Raw genomic sequence first — 18,496 nt, 5'->3', positions numbered from 1 at the left:
CAGGCTACTGTGGGAAGCAAGGGAGGAGATTGCTGAGCCTCTGCCAATAATCTTTGCACCATCAGTGAGCATAGGAGAGGTTCTGGAAGATTGAAGGGTTGCAGATGTTGTTCCCTCATTCAAGAAAGGGAGTAGGGATAGACCAGGAAATTATAGGGCCATGAGTCTTACTTCAGTGGTTAGTAAGATGATGGGGAAGATCCTGAGAGGCAGGATTTATAAACATTTGAAGAGGCATAATATGATTAGGAGTAGTCAGCATGGCTTTGTCAAAGGCAGGTCATGCCTTATAAGCCTGATTGAATTTTTTGAGGATGTGACTAAACACATTGATGAGGGTAGAGCTGTAGATATAGTGTATATGGATTTCAGCAAGGCACTTGACAAGGTACCCCGTGCATGGCTTATTGAGAATGTAAGGAGGCATGGGATCCAAGGGGACATTGCTTTGTGGATCCAGAACTGGCTTGCCCACAGAAGGACAAGTGTGGTTGTAGACGGGTCATATTCTGCATGGAGGTCAGTGACCAGTGGTGTGCCTCAGGGATCTGTTCTGGGACCCTTACTCTTTGTGATTTTTATAAATGACCTGGATGAGGAAGTGGAGGGATGGGTTAATAAGTTTGCTGATGACACAAAGGTTGGGGGTGTTGTGGATAGTGTAGAGGGCTGTCAGAGGTTACAATGGGACATTGATAGGATGCAAAACTGGGCTGAGAAGTGGTAGATGGAGTTCAACCTAGATAAGTGTGAGATTGTTCATTTTGGTAGGTCAAATATGATGGCAGAATATAGCATTAATGGTAAGACTGTTGGCAGTGTGGAGAATCAGAGGGATCTTGGGGTCTGAGTCCATAGGACACTCAAAGCTGCTATGCAGGTTGACTCTATGATTAAGAAAGCATACGGTGTATTGGCCTTCGTTAATTGTGGGATTGAGTTTAGGCGCCAAGAGGTAATATTGCAGCTCTATAGGACCCTGGTCAGACTCCACTTGAAGTACTGTGCTCAATTCTGGTCGCCTCACTATAGGAAGGATGTGGAAACCATAGAAAGGGTGCAGAGGAGATTTACAAGGATGTTGCCTGGATTGGGGAGCATGCCTTATGAGAATAGGTTGAGTGAACTTGGCCTTTTCTCCTTCGAGCGACGGAGGATGAGAGGTGACTTGATAGAGGTGTACAAGATGATGAGAGGTATTGATCGTGTGGATAGTCAGATGCTTTTTCCCAGGGCTGAAATGGCTAGCACGAAAGGGCATAGTTTTAAGGTGCTTGGAAGTAGGTACAGAGGAGATGTCAGGGGTATGTTTTTTTTGTTTACACAGAGAGTGGTGAGTGCGTGGAATGGGCTGTCGGCGGCGGTGGTGGAGGCAGAAACGAATAGGATTTTTTAAGAGACTCCTGGATGGCTATATGGAGCTTATAAAAATAGTGGGCTATGGGTAACCCTAGGTAGTTCTAAGTTAGGGACATGTTCAGCACTACTTTTGTGGGCCTTAGGGCCTGCATTGTGCTGTAGGTTTTCCATGTTTCTCTGTTTTTATTTCTAAAATGACACCTCAATACAATTTTCAATACATCTCCTTCCCTGACTTTGGGCATACGGCCCTCATCTTTAGCTGGCTTTGAGCCTTGCTTCCCCAGGATGGGAATATTATTTGGTAAATGTTAGCTGTGTGCAGGGACGTCTTGGCAAGTGATAAGACTCAAGCACAAAAATTCAGATGGATGCCTCCAGTGCAGTAAGGCAACGTCAAGCGAGATGGTTAACTGAAGGCCATTTTCAAGTGGTCAGTGAAATCCCAAGGGTTCATTCAAAGAAGAACAGTGAGATTCTGTTGGCCATGATATAGTGTGGAGCAGGTTAGAGAGGGAGTTAGGGTTAAGCTGTGACCACTGCCTTAAAGGACAATGAATAACTAAACCCACTGGATGCCTTGGGGTGGAGACTGGCCTTCCAAGTCAGACCCAAACACAAACCACATACAACATCCACCTTGAAATCACTGAGCAAAACAAACATAGCAGGTTGTAGGAAGAGCACGCTGAACTTCCACCACATGCGTTCAGTGTGAGTGAGTAGTCTCACATTGTCTTTGCAGGTGACAATCAAAAACAGGTTTATTATCATGGACGTCTTGTGAAAGTTGTCATTTTGTGGCAGCAATACAGTGCAAGACATAAAACTTGCTATAGGTTACAAAAAAAACTGCAAAAGAGGAACAGTGAGGAAGTACTCATGGAACTATCAAGAAATTTGATGGCACAGCAATTCCTAAAATGTTGCATGTGGTTCTTCACTCTTGTACTTCCTCCCCAACGAAGATGATGAGACCATATTTCAAGTATTATGTTCAGTTTTGGTCACTCTGCTATAGGAAAGATCCCATTAAGCTGGAAAGAGTGCAGAGATTTAAAAGGACACTACTATGACCCAATGGATTGAGTATGGAGAGATACTGAGCAGGTTGAGACATCTTTCACTAGAGTGTTAGAGCATGATGAGTGATCAAACAGAGGTGTATAAAATCATAAGGGGCTTAGATAGGGTTAATGCACACCATCGTTTTCTATTCTTGGGGAATCTAGAACTAGAGGGCAGAGGTTTAATGCAAGGGGGAAGAGATTTAATAAGTTTCAAAATTCAAAGTAAATTTTATTATCAAAGTTCATGTACGTCACCATATACAACCCCGAGATTCATTTTCTTGTGTTACCAAGGTTTGTGTGCTATGGGTTTTGGATGGTGGAGTTTTTCCTCACTCTTATGGTTTTTTATATTCTGTGTTTTTGCTGTTCTTCATTATTATTCTTCATCATGGGGGTGGAGGGTCAATGTTCTTGTGGTGTTTTGTGAAGGAGCGGGGGGCAGGGTTGGGGGTTATCTTCCTGTTTTGTTTTTGTGAGATTTTGTGTGGGAAGAGGGAGCTCTGGGGGGGTGGGGGGGGGGGGTTCGGGAGATGATGTTCTTGATGCATTTTTGTTAGTTAGAGGCTATGTCCTCTGGTCTTAGACCCTCCTACCATTGGAAACATCCTTTCCATCAAGGCCTTTCACCATTCAATAGGTTTCAATTTGGTCATCCCTGATTCTTCTGCATTCTAGTGAATACAGGCCCAAAGCCATCAAAACACTCTTCATATGACAAGCCTCTCTATTCTGGAATCATTTTCGTGAACCTCCTTTAACTCTCCTGTTTCAGCACATCCTTTCTAAGATAAGCAGCCCGAAACTGCTCACAGTATTCCAAGGGAGGCCTCACCAGTGCTTCATAAAGTCTTAACATTACATCCTGGATTTTATATTATAGACCTCTTGAAATGAATACTAATATCACATTTGCCTTCCTCACCACACACTCAATTTGCAAATTTGCATTCAGGAAATCTTACACAATGACTCCCAAGTCCCCTTGCACCTCAGTTGTTTTGTATTTCCTCTTCATTTAGAAAACAGTCAACCCTTTAATTTCTTCTACCAAAATGCATGACCATACACTTTTCAACACTATATTCAATCTGCCACTTCTTTGGCTATTCTCCTCATATCTCTAAGTCTTTCCGTAGCCTCTCTACTTCCTCAAATATACCTGCCCCTTCACCTATCTGCTAACTTTGCAACAAAGCCATCAATTCCATCATCCAAACTGTTGACGTATAACGTAAAAAGGAAGTGGTCCCAACACAAACCCCTGTGGAATGCCACTAAGCAGCCAAACAGAAGAGGCTCCCTTTATTCCCACTTATTACCTTCTGCCAATCAGCCATTGCTTTATCCATGTTAGTGTCTTTCCTTAATACCATGGACTTGTAGCTTGTTAAGCAGCCTCATGTGTGGAACCTTGATAAAGCCCTTCTGAAAATCCAAGTATTGTACATAACATCAACTGATTTTCTTTTGTCTAACCCACTTGCTATTTCTTCAAAGAATTCCAAGATTTTCTCTTGAGGAAACCATGCTGACTACGGCCTATTTTATCATGTGCCTCCAAGTACCCTGACACCTCATCGTTAATAATAGACTCCAACACCTTCCCCGCTACTGAGGTCAGACTAATCCTCCTAGTGGCCTCAACCACAAGTTGCTCTAAAAAGCCATCTTGTAGGCATTCTAGAAATACCCCCTCCTGGAATCGAGCGCCAACCTGATTTTCCCAATCTATCTGCATATTGAAGTCCCCCATGACTATTGTAACATTGCCCTTTTGGCAAGCATTTTCTATCTTCCATGGTAATTTGTAGGCCAAATTGTTACTACTGTTTGGGGGTCGGTATACACCTCCCATCAAGGTTTTTTTACCCTTGCAGTTCCTTAGCTCAATCCACAATTCACCTTCTCTCCCTATGTCACCTCTTTCTGATGATCTCATTTCATTTTTTAACCAACAGAGCATCACCTCCCCCTCTGCCTTCCTGCCTGTCCTTTTGATATAATGTGTATCCTTGGACATTAAGCTCTCGGCTATAATCTTCTTTCAGCCATGATTCAGTGATGCCTACATCATTCCTGCCACCCTGCAATTGGGCTACAAGTTCATCTGCCTTATTCCATATAATGCGCTTTCAAATATGACACCTTCAGTCCTGTATTCACCCTTTTCGATTTTGTCTGCCTTTTGCATTGCAATTTTGCCCAATCAATAGCCTTTCTTCACTGTTCACGGCTTCTGTTTGTAAACCAGCTACCTTCTCTTCAGCACAACCATCCATTTTCCCACAATACTTGCATTGAAATATATGCATCTCAGGACATTAGTCACACCCCACTCAACCTTTTGATTCCTAACATTGGCTGAGGTCTTACCAACATCTGCCTCCACAACCTCTCCACTAACTGTTCTAACATTCTAGTTCCTATTCCCCTGCAACTCTGGCTAAAACCCCACCATGCAGCATTAACAAACCTTCCCACTAGGGTATTAGTCCCCCTCCAGTTCAGGTGCAAACCGTCCCTTTTGTACAGGTCCCACCTTCCCTCAGAGAGAGACCAAAGATCTAAAAATCTTTTGCTCACCCCCCTACACCAACTCCTTAGTCACATATTAAACCGTATAATCTTCCTAGCTCCGGGCTCACTAGCCCAGGCACAGATAGCAATCCCGAGATCACAACTCTGGATGCCCTGCCCTTTAACTTAGCACCTAACTCCCTGAACTCCTTATGCAAAGCCTCTTCACTTGTCCTACCCATATCATTAGTACCTACATGGACCATGAGTTCTAGGTGTTCCAATCCCATTTAAGAATGCTAAGGACTCGATCTGAGATATCCTAGACCTTGACACCCAAGAGACAACATACCATCCAGGAAGCTCATTGTCACCTACAAAACCTCCTGCCATTCCCCTAACAAATCCCCTACCTTCCGAGTCACGGAGGCAGTATCAGTGCCAGACACCCAACCACCGAATTTCCTCTGTTAAGTCAACATCCCCAAAAGTATCCAGAGTAACATACCTGTTGTTGAGGGGACGGCCACTGGGGTACTCAGCACTGGCTCCTCAACCATTTTCCCCTTTCAGACTGTCACCCAGTTTCCTGTGTCCTGTACCTATCTATCACTCCATCAGCGTCCACACTCCTACACAGAAGGGGCAAGTTACATTAGCCAAATAACTTACCAATCCCCAAGCCTAGGTCAAAAATGCAAACTCCAGAAAAAACACAATGGAGGTCAGAGTTGAACGTGGGTATGTGGAGATGTGAAGTTCTGCCTCTACACCACTTTCCTCCTGACTAAAGCTGCTTGACCTCTGGAACATCTCCAGTAGTTTCTTGCTGTTACATTGACTTCCATAACACTCTTGACCTCAGGATTTTCCAGTGACTTGTTTTTAAAAAGTTGCTACTGGTGCTGTGTTGAAAATTGTGACATTTGAATGGGGCACACCAAGTCCCCCAATAGCAGTGATATAATGAGTATGTAGTCAGTTTTAGTGGGAAGAATACTGGGCCGAAATAAATGAGGAGGAGGAATTCTCTTCCTAATTAACTTAGGTAGCACAATGTAAACTTTTTGCTCTGATGAATATGCCCTTTCATGGAAAAGCAGAATGACGAAGTGATCTCAACAGCACAATATGTTGTATTGTGATACCTACTCAGTCAGCAAGTCATAATTTACATGGAACTGTTTCATTTCCTCAGGCACAAAGCAGATGTTTTGCTTCAAGCTATGTGCTGCTGAAAACCCTCAGGCTGAAAACCAAGGGTTACCTTTTCTGCCAACAATTGACAGGCGCTTCAACTGGCCAATTGCAATGGTTAGTATAGATATGACCATAAGAAAAGCACAAATGAATTTTGGCTTAACAGTTTTACCAAAGATCTTCTTTGTTCTGACATCTCTACAGCTGACTGCTGCAAATCTAGTTATCCTGGAGATGAATACTTTCTCATTTTTGGATGGTATTCAGTGACCCATGCACATTGGTTAGTTGAGCAAAACCAGATAACCCAGAATCCTACAACACAGAATGAGGCCATTCATCCCATTCTAACTATGCTGGCTCTTTGAGAAGACTTGCTCGGTAGTTCCACTACACTGCATCTTCCCCTTATTTTAACAACTGCTCTTTTCCAAACACTTATCCAATGGACTTTTCAAAGTGAAGATTCATTAAATTTCACTGGCCTTTCAAACAGTTCATTCTGCATACAATGCAATGAGCCAATACTCAGACACTTCCCCCCCCCACCCCACCCCCAATAATTTTGCTGGTTGTCTTAAACCCGTCCCTACTGGCTAGTGACATTATAGCCACAGTCATACTTTGCCCTTACCACATTTAACAAATTCTTTGTTAATTTTGAAACTTTAATTCTTCCTTAACCTGTGTTCCTATTGAGTCATCCCATTTTTCCCAGTCTCTTCACATTAAGTACCCTTGATATTTGGTATCAATTATGTACAGTACCTTTGAGCAAGGACTTCAGCATCCTTCTAAGTACACAGCCCTGAATAGGCAGATCTAACCAATGACTTACAAGCTTTAGCGAGATGTCCTCTTGCTATATTTGTGAAGATCAAGGATTCTAGCTTTATTTTTTAAAGCAATTCCATCAGTTTACTGATACGGGGGATGAACTTGTTAGCATTCCCAGAGATGCCCATGTAAACCTGTAACAAATACCAGGCAGAGGATGCTAGTCATCAGATGTCATACCTTAGCCATGAGCTTTGCTATTCCTCGTCCTCTGTAGGCATCAGGGACCTCAGTATGCTGCAGGTCAATGGTTTTCTTTCCCACATACTCATACAAAAGCACTGCCCGCTCGTGTGAATCTGGCAAAAAACAACATTGGAAATGGTCACTATTGTAAGAAGATGGATGCCAATTAGAGTCCAAAGTTAATGCAGTTCAATTAACTTTGGTTTTTCCTGTTACTAATCCACCAACTCCAAATACTCTAAGGTGAAAAGAACTAGTTCCTTTGGTATTAAACAGGCCCAGTTTCGTTTTGTAACACCAGAAACTACATGAAAGAAAACACAAGCACTAGAGTAGACTTATCTTCTTTTTAGTTCAGCGATCGCATGTGACGTGGTAGCATAACGACATATGCCATTCATATACTTCTACATATAACCCTTAATAAATTATATAAAAAATACTTATATAATTGTAGGGTTCTCAGTAATATTAACTGTTAACTGATAATCATAAAATGGCTTCTCTGAAGTGTTATAATGAAATGGCTTCTCTGTAATGTTAACTATGAGGTAATGTTCTCTGTAGCCGAAATGTTAGAACTACTGATAACAGGGGGACTAACCAATGAGAGTCTTGTTATTCTATCTGGATGTGTGGGAACCGGGGTTGGTGTGCGGGAAGTTCGGCGAGGAGAAGCGAAGAGGGAGGACGTGTGGGAAGTGCTCTGGTCAACCACTGTGGTTGGTCCCAGTCCAAGGGTTGTGGAGTTTGGAGGAAATTGAATGGTGGACTGGAGATATTGTGTGAGCTCCAACATGTGCATAAACTGTATAATCTCTATTCTTGGTACCTTTTTATTTATTATTTTTGTTTCTCTACTAACCCCATAGTCACGGTAAAATTTATAAAGTGTAATTGTTTAAACATACATTGTGTACTGACTGATATTTTGCGTTGTGAGTTTGTGCCAGGGTGCATACACAACATCTACGCAAACGTGAGACACGGTTTGGTGGTCTCCCAGAGACGAATGTGGGTTGATAGAGCTGAGTTTTAAATAATCAAACAGTATATTTATAAAATTAGTAAGATATTACTGAAATCATGAATATACTACAATCCACCCTATTTAGCTATAGACTCTAACTCAATATAGAATGCATCTCAACTCTAAGCTGTATGTACTGCTCTGTAGTCTGTGTGTGTGTTGCTCCAAAATGGAGTGGAGTTCTAGGTCGGCATGGTATTGGCAAGGTCAATTCAGATGGCATGAGGCTACTTACTCTTTGCTCTGACCTTACCATAACCAACACCATCTTCCAGCAGAAGGCAAAATATAAGACCTCGTGGATGCACCCTCGTTCTAAACATTGGCACATGATTGACTTCATCATTGCGAGACATAGTGACATCAAGGATGTTCTCATCACCCGTGCCATGAGAGGTGCAGAGTGCTGGACTGCCCATCGTATGATTGTGGCCAAGCTCCATATGAAAGTGCGCCCCCCCCTTGCGGCTGCAAAAACCCAATAAAAAGCGGCTAAATTGCAACCGCCTGAGAAACACAGAAGCAAGAAGTGAGTTTCAATGCATCCTAGCTGAGAAACTAAGGGAGCTTGAACCTTGTCTGAGTTCAGAAAATACCATGGAACAACAGTGAACCTATATCAGCTCTGCGCTCTATGAGGCAGCAGCCCAATCCATCGGCCATAAGAGCAGAAACCACCAAGACTGGTTTGACGATAACTCAGATACCATCCATAACTTGCTTAAGGACATGCATGAAGCACACCGGGCAACTTTAGATAACCCATCATCCACCAGCATCAGACAGCATTGGCAGACAGCTCGGAGGAACGTGCAAAAGGTAATACAAAATGAGTGGCACTCTGAAAAAACAGCAGATGGTCAAACACTTCTGAAGAATCAGAATACCATTCTGCTGAGGCCGGCTGAGCATTTTAACACCCGGCTTAATCAGGATTCTGACGCAGACTCCACCATCCTGGACGAACTGCCCGAACTTCCTCCTATCCACAACCTCAGTCTACCACCAACCTTCCAGGAGGTTCTATCAGCTGTCCAGTCCCTTAAGAACAACAAGTCCCCTGGCTCTGACAATATCCCTGCCAAGTTACTGAAGATCGGAGGGTACATGTGTATGCGCACCCTCCACCAGTACATCACCAAAGCCTGGACTGACGAGAACATCCCACAGCAATGGAGAAATGCAAACATCGTTGTCATTTATAAGAACAAGGGAGACGAGGCCATCTGTGGCAATAGTAGGGGCATCTCACTCCTTTCTGCTGCTGGAAAGGTCCTGGCTAAGGTGATGCTTCAGAGGCTCATCAGCAACATCACCGAGTCAATGCTGCCTGAATCGCAGTGTGGATTTGTGAAGAACAGGAGCACGATGGACATGATCTTCACAGCCCGGCAGCTTCAGGAAAAGCGCCGGGAGCAACACCAGGACCTGTTTATGGCCTTTGTCGACCTCTCCAAAGCATTCAACACTGTGCAAAGAGAGTCTTATGGGATGTCCTCCTCAGGTTTGGCTGTCCCGATAAATTTGTTAACATCCTCCGCCAGCTCCACGATGGGATGACTGCTCAGGTGACCATAGGAGGACAAGAGTCCTCCTATGTGGTGGGGCAGAGGTGTGTGCAGGCGCCAGTGCTCCTTAACGTCTTCCTCATGTGTGTTACCAAGCTTCTCCACAAGGAGATTGACGACAGCAGCGGTGTGGCAGTGGACGTCAGATTAGATGGCAACCTCTTTGACATCAGGAGGCTCCACGCAACCACCAAACTCCATAGAGAGCGGGTCCTGGAGCTGCAGTATGCAGATAACTGTGCTCTTGTGGCCCACACTCCGGAGGATCTTCAAATGTACGTGGAACTACGATGCTGTGGCCATTACTGAAACTTGGTTGGAGGAAGGGCAGGATTGGCTGATGCAGGTACTGGGGTTTAGGTGTTTTAAAAGGAATAGGATGGGAGGTAGAGGTGGGGGGAGGGTAGCATAACTGGTCAGGGATAGTATCATGGCTATAGAAAGGGAGGATGCTGCAGAGGGATTGTCCACTGAGTCGGTGTGGGTGGAAGTCAGAAATAGGAATCTGTGCTGGGAGTAGTCTACAGGCCCCCAAATAGCCCTCGGGACACCGAGGAGCAGATAAGCAGGCAGATTTTAGAATGGTGTAGTTACGGGTGATTTCAACTTCCCTCATATTGACTGGCACCTCCTGAGTGCAAAGGGGATAGATGGGGCTGAATTTGTCAGGTGTGTTCAAGAAGGATTCCTGACACAGTATGTGGACCAGCCAACAAGAAGAGAGGCCATACAGGATCTAGTTCTGGGTAATGAACCTGGTCAGGTGACAGACCTTTTGGTGGGGGAGCATTTTGGTGAGAGTGACCACAACTCCCTTAGCTTCAGCATAGCTATGGAAAAGGATAAAAACAGACAAAATGGGAAAGTTTTTAAACTGGGGAAGGACTAACAATGAAGGGATGAGGCAGGAACTAGCGTAAGTAAATTGGAAACAGATGTTCAAGGGTGAAAGTACAGAAGTAATGTGGAGGAAGTTTAAGGAACAGTTGTGCTGGGTTCAGGATAGGTTTGTCCCACTGAGACAAGGAAAAAATGGTAGAAAAAGGGAACCGTGGCTGACGAAACGTGAGGCAACTCATCAAGAGGAAGAAGGAAGCATATGTCAGATATAAGAAACAGGAAGCAGGAAGGGCTCATGAGAAATATAGAGTAGCCAGGAAGGAGCTTAAGAAAGGGCGTAGGAGAGCTTGAAGTGGGCAGGAGTAGGCCTTGGCTTGTAGGATTAAGGAGACCCCACGGCATTCTATGCGTATGTGAAGAACAGAAGAATGACAAGAATGAAGGTGGGGCCACTAAAGGATAAAGAAGACAGCATGTGCCTGGAGGTGGAGGAGGTTGGGCAGGTCCTAAGTGAATACTTTGCTTCAGTATTCACAAGTGAAAAGGACCTTAATCAGGGTGAGGTCGAAATAGAACAGGCCTATGTACTGGACAATGAGGAGATTAAGGAAGAAGAAGTGTTGGATCTTCTTAAAAACATCAAGATTGATAAATTCCAAAGGCCGGATGTGATATAGCCCAGGTTGCTGCGGGAAATGAGAGAAGAGATCTCTGGAGCAATAGCTATGATCTTTGAATCTTCTTTGGCTGCAGGGGAGGTGCCAGAGGATGGGAGAATGGCAAATGTAGTTCCCTTGTTTAAAAAAGGTAATAGGGAGAATCCCGGGAACTATAGACTGGTGAGTCTTATGTTGGTAGTCTGCAAACTATTGGAAAGGATTCTTAAGGATAGGATCTATGAGCATTTGGAGAAGTACAGTCTACTCAATGATTGTCAACATGGCTTTGTGAAGGGAAGGTCATGCCTCACGAGCCTAATTGAGTTTTTTGAAATGGTAACAAAAGAAATTGATGGGGGTAGGGCAGTAGATGTGGTCTACATGGATTTTAGCAAGGCATTTGGCAAGGCCCCTCACGAGAGACACATCGAGAAAGTCATGAGGCATGGGATCAGTGGAACCTTGGCTGTTTGGATAAAAAATTGGCTTACAGAAAGAAAGTAGAGGGTAGTAGTGGAAGGAAAGTATTCTGCCTGGAGGTCGGTGACTAGTGGAGTGCCACGAGGATCTGTCCTGGGACCCCTGCTCTTTGTGATTTTCATATATGACCTGGATGAAGAGGCGGAAGGATGGGTAAGTAAGTTTGCGGATGACATTAAGATTGGAGGAGTTGTGGATAGAGCTGTAGGTTGTCAAAGGTTACAAGAAGATATAGACAGGAGGCAGAGTTGGGCAGAAAAGTGGCAGATGGAGTTCAATCCAGATAAGTGTGAGGTGATGCATTTTGGAAGGACAAACTAGAAGGCTGAGTACAGGGTTAATGGTCGGTTACTTAAGAGTGTGGATGAACAGAGGAACCTTGGGGTTCAAATCCATACATCCCTCAAGGTCGCTGCACAGGTTGATAGGATAGTTAAGAAGGCCTGTGGGATTCTAGGCTTCTGTGATTGAGTTCAAGAGTAGAGAGATCATGTTGCAACTCTACAAATCTCTGGTGAGACCGCACTTAGAGTATTGTGTTCAATTCCGGTCACCTCATTATAGGAAGGATGTGGAAGCTATGGAGAGGGTGCAGAGGAGATTTACCAGGATGTTGCCTGGATTGGAAAACAAGTCTTATGAGGCAAGGTTAGCAGAGCTGGGACTTTTCTCGTTGGAGCGTAGAAGGATGAGAGGGGACTTGATAGAGGTCTACAAGATTATGAGAGGCATAGACAGAGTGGATAGTCAGTACCTATTTCCCAGGGCACCAATAGCAAACACCAGAGGGCATATGTACAAAATTAATGGAGGGAAATTTAGGGGAGACATCAGGGGTAAGTTGTTTTTTTTTCCACAGAGGCTTGTGAGTGCCTAGAATGACTTGCCAGGGATGGTGGTGGAGGCTAAAACATTAGGGGTATTTAAGAGCCTCTAGGACAGGCACATGGATGAAAAAAAAAGAGGGTTACGGGTTGTATGGGCTTAGAACTTTTTTTTAAAAGGAATATATGGGTCAGCACAACATCGAGGGCTAAAGGGCCTGTACTATGCTGTAGTACTCTAGTATACTGTCCTTGTTGTGGCGGTGAGAGCATATAGCAGGATGGGCCGGACTGTCAATACCATCAGGACAGAAGTGGTTTGCCAGTGGAGTACCAGTGTCCCACCCACCCCACCTGCCTTCACTGCTGCTGATGAAGAGCTGTCAGTAGCGCCATCTTTCAAATATCTGGGAGCATTCTCTCTGAGGATAGCGGTATTGACATTGACATCCAGAGCCACATTAAACAGGCATCAGCTGCCTTGAGAGACTTTGGCATAGAGTCTTTCAGAACAGGAGCCTTCGTCCCTCCACAAAGGTCGCCATGGTCTGTATCACCACCCTCCTTTATGGCTGTGAAGCTTGGGTAACCTACAGCCATCACATCAAGTCCTTGGAGCGCTTCCACATAAGCTGCCTTCAGTGCATCCTGGGAATTACCTGGCGTGAGCGGGTGCCTCACAGTGAAATACTTGTAAAAACCAACTGCAGAAGTATTGAGGCCATGATCACCCAGCATCTGCTGCAGTGGCTGGGGCAAGTGATAAGGATGACCCCAGGTCGGCTACCCCGCAGAGTGTTATACGGCCAGCTACATCACGGTCGACGCTCAGCTGGAGGGCCGAAGAAGCGCTATAAGGATCAGGTGAAGAACGCTTTAAGGAAGTACAAGATCAGACCCAAGGACCTGGAGGATGTTGCTGCTGACCATAACACTTGGCGACAGCTGTGTAGGGACAGGGTTTGTATTCTGGAGATGGAAAGAACAACCAGAAGACAGCAGAAGAGAGCCAGGAGAAATGCAGCCACGGTTGCCATCACTACCACCACTACCACATATACATGTCCCACCTGCAATAGAGCTTGTGGGTCCAGGATAGGACTGTATAGTCATCAAAGGTCTCACCATTAAAAGAGTGGACATTGTCAGCGGATTTCGATGGACAACTGAAGAAGTGTGTACGTGCGTGTAATGCCCTGGTTAAGATTTCTATTGCTCTACTGTAAGGTACTTTACTTTAGTGCTTTTTTGTGTGTCCTGCTTGTAGAGTGTTTTGGTTTGGGCCAAAAATAAGCCACGTTGTTTAATTTAAGAATGTTGTGTCAGTCAGTCAGGATGGTGAGATGGAAAGAAGGTTCTAGAGAGAGATTTCTGACAGAAAGTGATTGGGTTTGTGGCCTCCTGGCAGAAGACGCAGAGAGGAGAGGACCAGGGAAGACGCCGGATGATCCCATCTGAGGGGAAGGCTGAATGCAAGGAGTGCTTCGCAAGATGAAGGTGTCCAAGAAGGAAGTTCTACCTGTGATTGGTAATGAGAATTCAGCGCTATGAGTGAAGTGGTACACCTGACCACTACAGATGTGACATGAGCTCCCACACACACACACACACACACACACACACAGTGCAATACAAGTACTATATAGATATCCACAGCATAGTGAAATTTAAATTGTCCCATTCAAGCCTGAAGATTTCATTACTGTGGCAGATTTCTTACTCTTGTGGGATAATGTCTTTCCTGACAAGGGGCGATGGGGTCACTCTGCTTGGCAAGGAGGCTTGTGGCTGTGAAACGATCTCAGGTTCTGGAACCTCTTCCGTGGTGGTTGAAAAAATTGACTCTGACACTGCAGGAGGAAGTTCTGACAGCTCTGGACACCTTTCCTCTCCAACAATTGATCTTGCTCTCCTCAACTGATGGATGTGTCATCTCCAAATTACATCAGATGCGATCTCCACTGTGTAGAAGAGTGGTCCAGTTCTGCCTTAATCTTTCCAAGAGCCCACTGTTGATCACCTCTGTAGTCTCTCAATAGAACTGACGTCCAGGAGTGAGACAACAACCTCAGTGAGGATCCCTCAGTTTGTCTCAGCTGTTTGTCCTGCAAACTCCTTCTGAGATTGGATTTGAGGAGTTCCAAGTGAGAGCGCAAAGGATGAACCGGAAACAGGATAGCTGGTGAATTGTTGGTTGTGGAGTGTGCTGCATTACGATATACAAGGAGGAAATTGGTGAGCTTCGGATTCAGTGTCAATGTGGTGTGATCTGCTGACGTTGCTCACAGTGCATTCTTTACACTCTGGCCAAACCTTTCCACCAAGCCAATTGTAGCTGGGCGGTACGGTGCAGATGTAATATGTCTTATTCCACTCATTTTCAGGAAGATTAAAACTGATCTGCAGCAAACTGTGATCCATTGTCACCGGCTAAGTGTTCTGGAACACCAGCTCTTGAGAAAAGGCTGCTCAACACAACACATCCACAGTGTGCAAGGTTATAGTGGAGGTGATTGGGAACACTTCTGGCCACTTTGTAGCTCCATCCACTACAAGCAAGAATTCTGTGCTCATGAATGGTCTGGCAAAATCCACATTAATCCTCTGCCAGGGCTACGCAGGCCATTCCCAGGAATGGTGAGGTGCTGCTTTTAGCATCTTCTGGGCCTGTTGGCATCCCGAACAGTACATGGCAAGCTGCTTGATCTGCTGATAAGTTTCTGGTCTCCAAAGAAAGTTTCAAGCCAACACATTCATTTTAAGCATGCCTAGGTGACCAGCATATAGCTCCTCCAACACATCTCAATCCCCTCGTGAGGCAGCCCCCATAAAGCTCAAGTTGATACCGGCACTGGTAAAAATGGGGGAGCTGGAATTCCATTTCAGCTATTTTGAGCGGCCATGAAAACCTGAGACAGGGTCGGGGATTTAATTTTTTCACTTTGGACCATTCTGTCATAACAGGGAGACTTTTGATTTCACTATGAGAATACATAAAGAGGAGTGTCCTCTACTGTAAATCTTTCAGGTAATTCCTTTTCCAGTGTTTGACAGGACAATCCTCAACATTCCTATGAATTTGATCTTGTAACTGTGTCCTCCAAGAAACAGAGCCCATCTCTGCATTTGTGCTGCTGTCGTCAGTGGAACACCCCTCTGTGGACTGAGAATGGACGCTAGTGGTTGATGATCAGTAATGAGGATAAACTGTCTCCCATGTTGAAACATTTTACACCCCAAACCAGATTCCAGGCCTCTCTGTTAACCTGTGTAATTTTTGCGGCGGTAAGGGAATGTGATGCAAAGGCTATGGGTGTTCACTTCCTTCACTCATAACATGTGACATGACTGCACCTACGCTATAAGGTGAGGCAGCACAGGCAAGATTCACTGGATAATGTGGATCATAATGTCTGAGTACGGTGTCTAACTTCACCATTTCCTTTGTCTTTTGGAAAGCCACCTCATACTGCTTTGTCCATTGCCATTTCTTCCTGACTTGAAGTAATGATTTCAACCAATGGAGCACAGTAGTCAGGTTTGACAGGAACCTGTTATAGTATTTGACAAATCCTAAAAAGGACCATAATTGTGACATGTCCTCTGGTCTTGGGGTATCCACCACTGCTTGAATTTTCTCAGCGCAAACATAATGCTTGTGCGTCAATGGTGAGACAACGGTAAGTGATGCTTGGTTTAAGGAATTAACATTCATTGCGTTGTCTGCTGAGCCCATAATCTTCTAACCTTTTTAACACTGTCTTGAGATTTTGGACATGCTCCTTGTCATCCTTACTGGCCACAATGAGTGTCCGGGCATGCTTGCTGCACCTGCTCAATAACTTTCTGCGGGAGTGCAGGTGCAGATTCTACTCCTATAATAAACCTATTATAGCGTTAATGCCCTTTGTGAGTGCTTACGGTGAGAAACTTTTCTGCACTCCTCTCCCATCTCCATCTGCAGTTTGGTCTCAGGTACGTCTACTTTCCCTCCAGAAAGGTTTGCAAAGATTTCCTCCATTCTGGTCAGAGGATATTGATCTACTTTCAGTACTGGGTTGATTGTGGCCTTAAAAACACTTCAGATCCTCACAGACTGATCCTTCTTGGCTACTGGGACCACTGGCATTGCCCCCGGGGTCCACTCAACCTTGGAAGGAATTTCTTCAGCTTCCATGCAATCTAGCTCACAGGCTACTCACAGGCTAAATTGTATAAGGAACCAGGTGAGCTTTGTAAACCATGGGTCTGGCATTTCCATTTCATATTATTTTATCCATGATATCCCTGAAGGTTCAATCATTAGCTATTAATATTGAAGTAGTGAAGGTTCAATCATTAGGTATTAATATTGCAGTAGTAAAATGGATTCAACAGTGGCTGGATGGGAGATGCCAGAGAGTAGTGGTGGATAACTGTTTGTCAGGTTGGAGGCCGGTGACTAGTGGTGTGCCTCAGGGATCTGTAGTGGGTCCAATGTTGTTTGTCATATACATTAATGATCTGAATGATGGGGTGGTAAATTGGATTAGTAAGTATGCAGAGGATACTAAGGTAGGTGGCGTTGTGGATAATGAAGTGGGTTTTCAAAGTTTGCAGAGAGATTTAGGCTAGTTAGAGGAGTGGGCTGAATGTTAGCAGATGGAGTTTAAAGCTGATAAGTGTGAGGTGCTACATTTTGGTAGGAATAATCCAAATAGGACATACATGGTAAATGGTAGGGCATTGAAGAATGCAGTAGAACAGAGTGACCTAGGAATAATGGTGCATAGTTCCCTGAAGGTGGAATCTCATGTGGATAGGGTGGTGAAAAAAGCTTTTGGTATGTTGGTATAAATCAGAACATTGAGTATAGGAGTTGGGATGTAATGTTAAAATTGTACAAGGCATTGGTAAGGCCGAATTTGGAGTATTGTGTACAGTTCTGGTCTCCGAATTATAGGAAAGATGTCAACAAAATAGAGAGAGTACAGAGAAGATTTACTAGAATGTTACCTGGGTTTCAGCACCTAAGTTACAGTGAAAGATTGAACAAGTTAGGTCTTTATTCTTTGGAGCGTAGAAGGTTGAGGGGGGACTTGATAGAGGTATTTAAAATAATGAGGGGGATAGATAGAGTTGACGTGGATAGGCTTTTTCCATTGAGAGTAGGGGAGATTCAAATAAGAGGACATGAGTTGAGAGTTAGGGGGCAAAAGTTTAAGGGTAACACGAGGGGGAATTTCTTTACTCAGAGAGTGGTAGCTGTGTGGAACGAGCTTCAAGTAGAAGTGGTAGAGGCAGGTTCGGTATTGTCATTTAACGTAAAATTGGATAGGTATATGGACGGGAAAGGAATGGAGGGTTATGGGCTGAGTGCGGGTCAGTGGGACTAGGTGAGAGTAAGCGTTCGGCATGGACTAGAAGGGCCAAGATGGCCTGTTTCTGTGCTGTAATTGTTATATGGTTATATGATATGTTTGAGTTTTCCAGTGCCATCCTTGAACACAGTCATAGCATCATCCGGTACCTTTCTTAATTCACTTTTAGGTGACTCTGTTGCAGGGAACATGGCATGCAAATAGTAGATGGAGTTCCAATCAAGTTGTAGTTTTCTCAGCCAACATGGCTCCACAATGCTGGCCCTCCTGTTCTTTTCCACATACAAGCCCAGTGTGGCTTGTTAATTGTAGTATTTCACTGATACAAACGTCATTCCTACAGGGGTAATCTTTTCTTCAGTACAAGTCCTCAGTTGGATATCTGCAGCCTTCATTTCAGTATCTTTGAAATGCCATTCAAACTCACTTTGTGGAATGACTGAAACAGCTCAGCCAGTATCCAATTCCATTTTAATTAATTTGCCATTCACTTCTAGTGTAAGCCATATTGCTAGTCTCCTGTTAGTTTTCACACTGTAAATTTCAAGGCTACTTAGTCCTGT

The 18,496-nt window shown here is 44.4% G+C and overlaps 1 protein-coding gene across 1 annotated transcript in view; it reads right to left on the bottom strand.

Moving 5' to 3' along the window:
- Nucleotides 1–18,496, bottom strand: part of natd1 (protein NATD1) — a 39,887-nt gene that overhangs the window by 10,692 nt on the left and 10,699 nt on the right. The window contains exon 2 of the mRNA XM_059979774.1: nt 7,167–7,285. Within this exon, the coding sequence (XP_059835757.1) occupies nt 7,167–7,285 (119 nt within the window). The remainder of the gene's footprint in view (nt 1–7,166; nt 7,286–18,496) is intronic.

This window comes from Hypanus sabinus, chromosome 9 (assembly GCF_030144855.1).
Source record: "Hypanus sabinus isolate sHypSab1 chromosome 9, sHypSab1.hap1, whole genome shotgun sequence".
NCBI classification, from domain to species: domain Eukaryota; kingdom Metazoa; phylum Chordata; class Chondrichthyes; order Myliobatiformes; family Dasyatidae; genus Hypanus; species Hypanus sabinus.
This window is presented reverse-complemented; position numbering and strand designations above follow the sequence as displayed.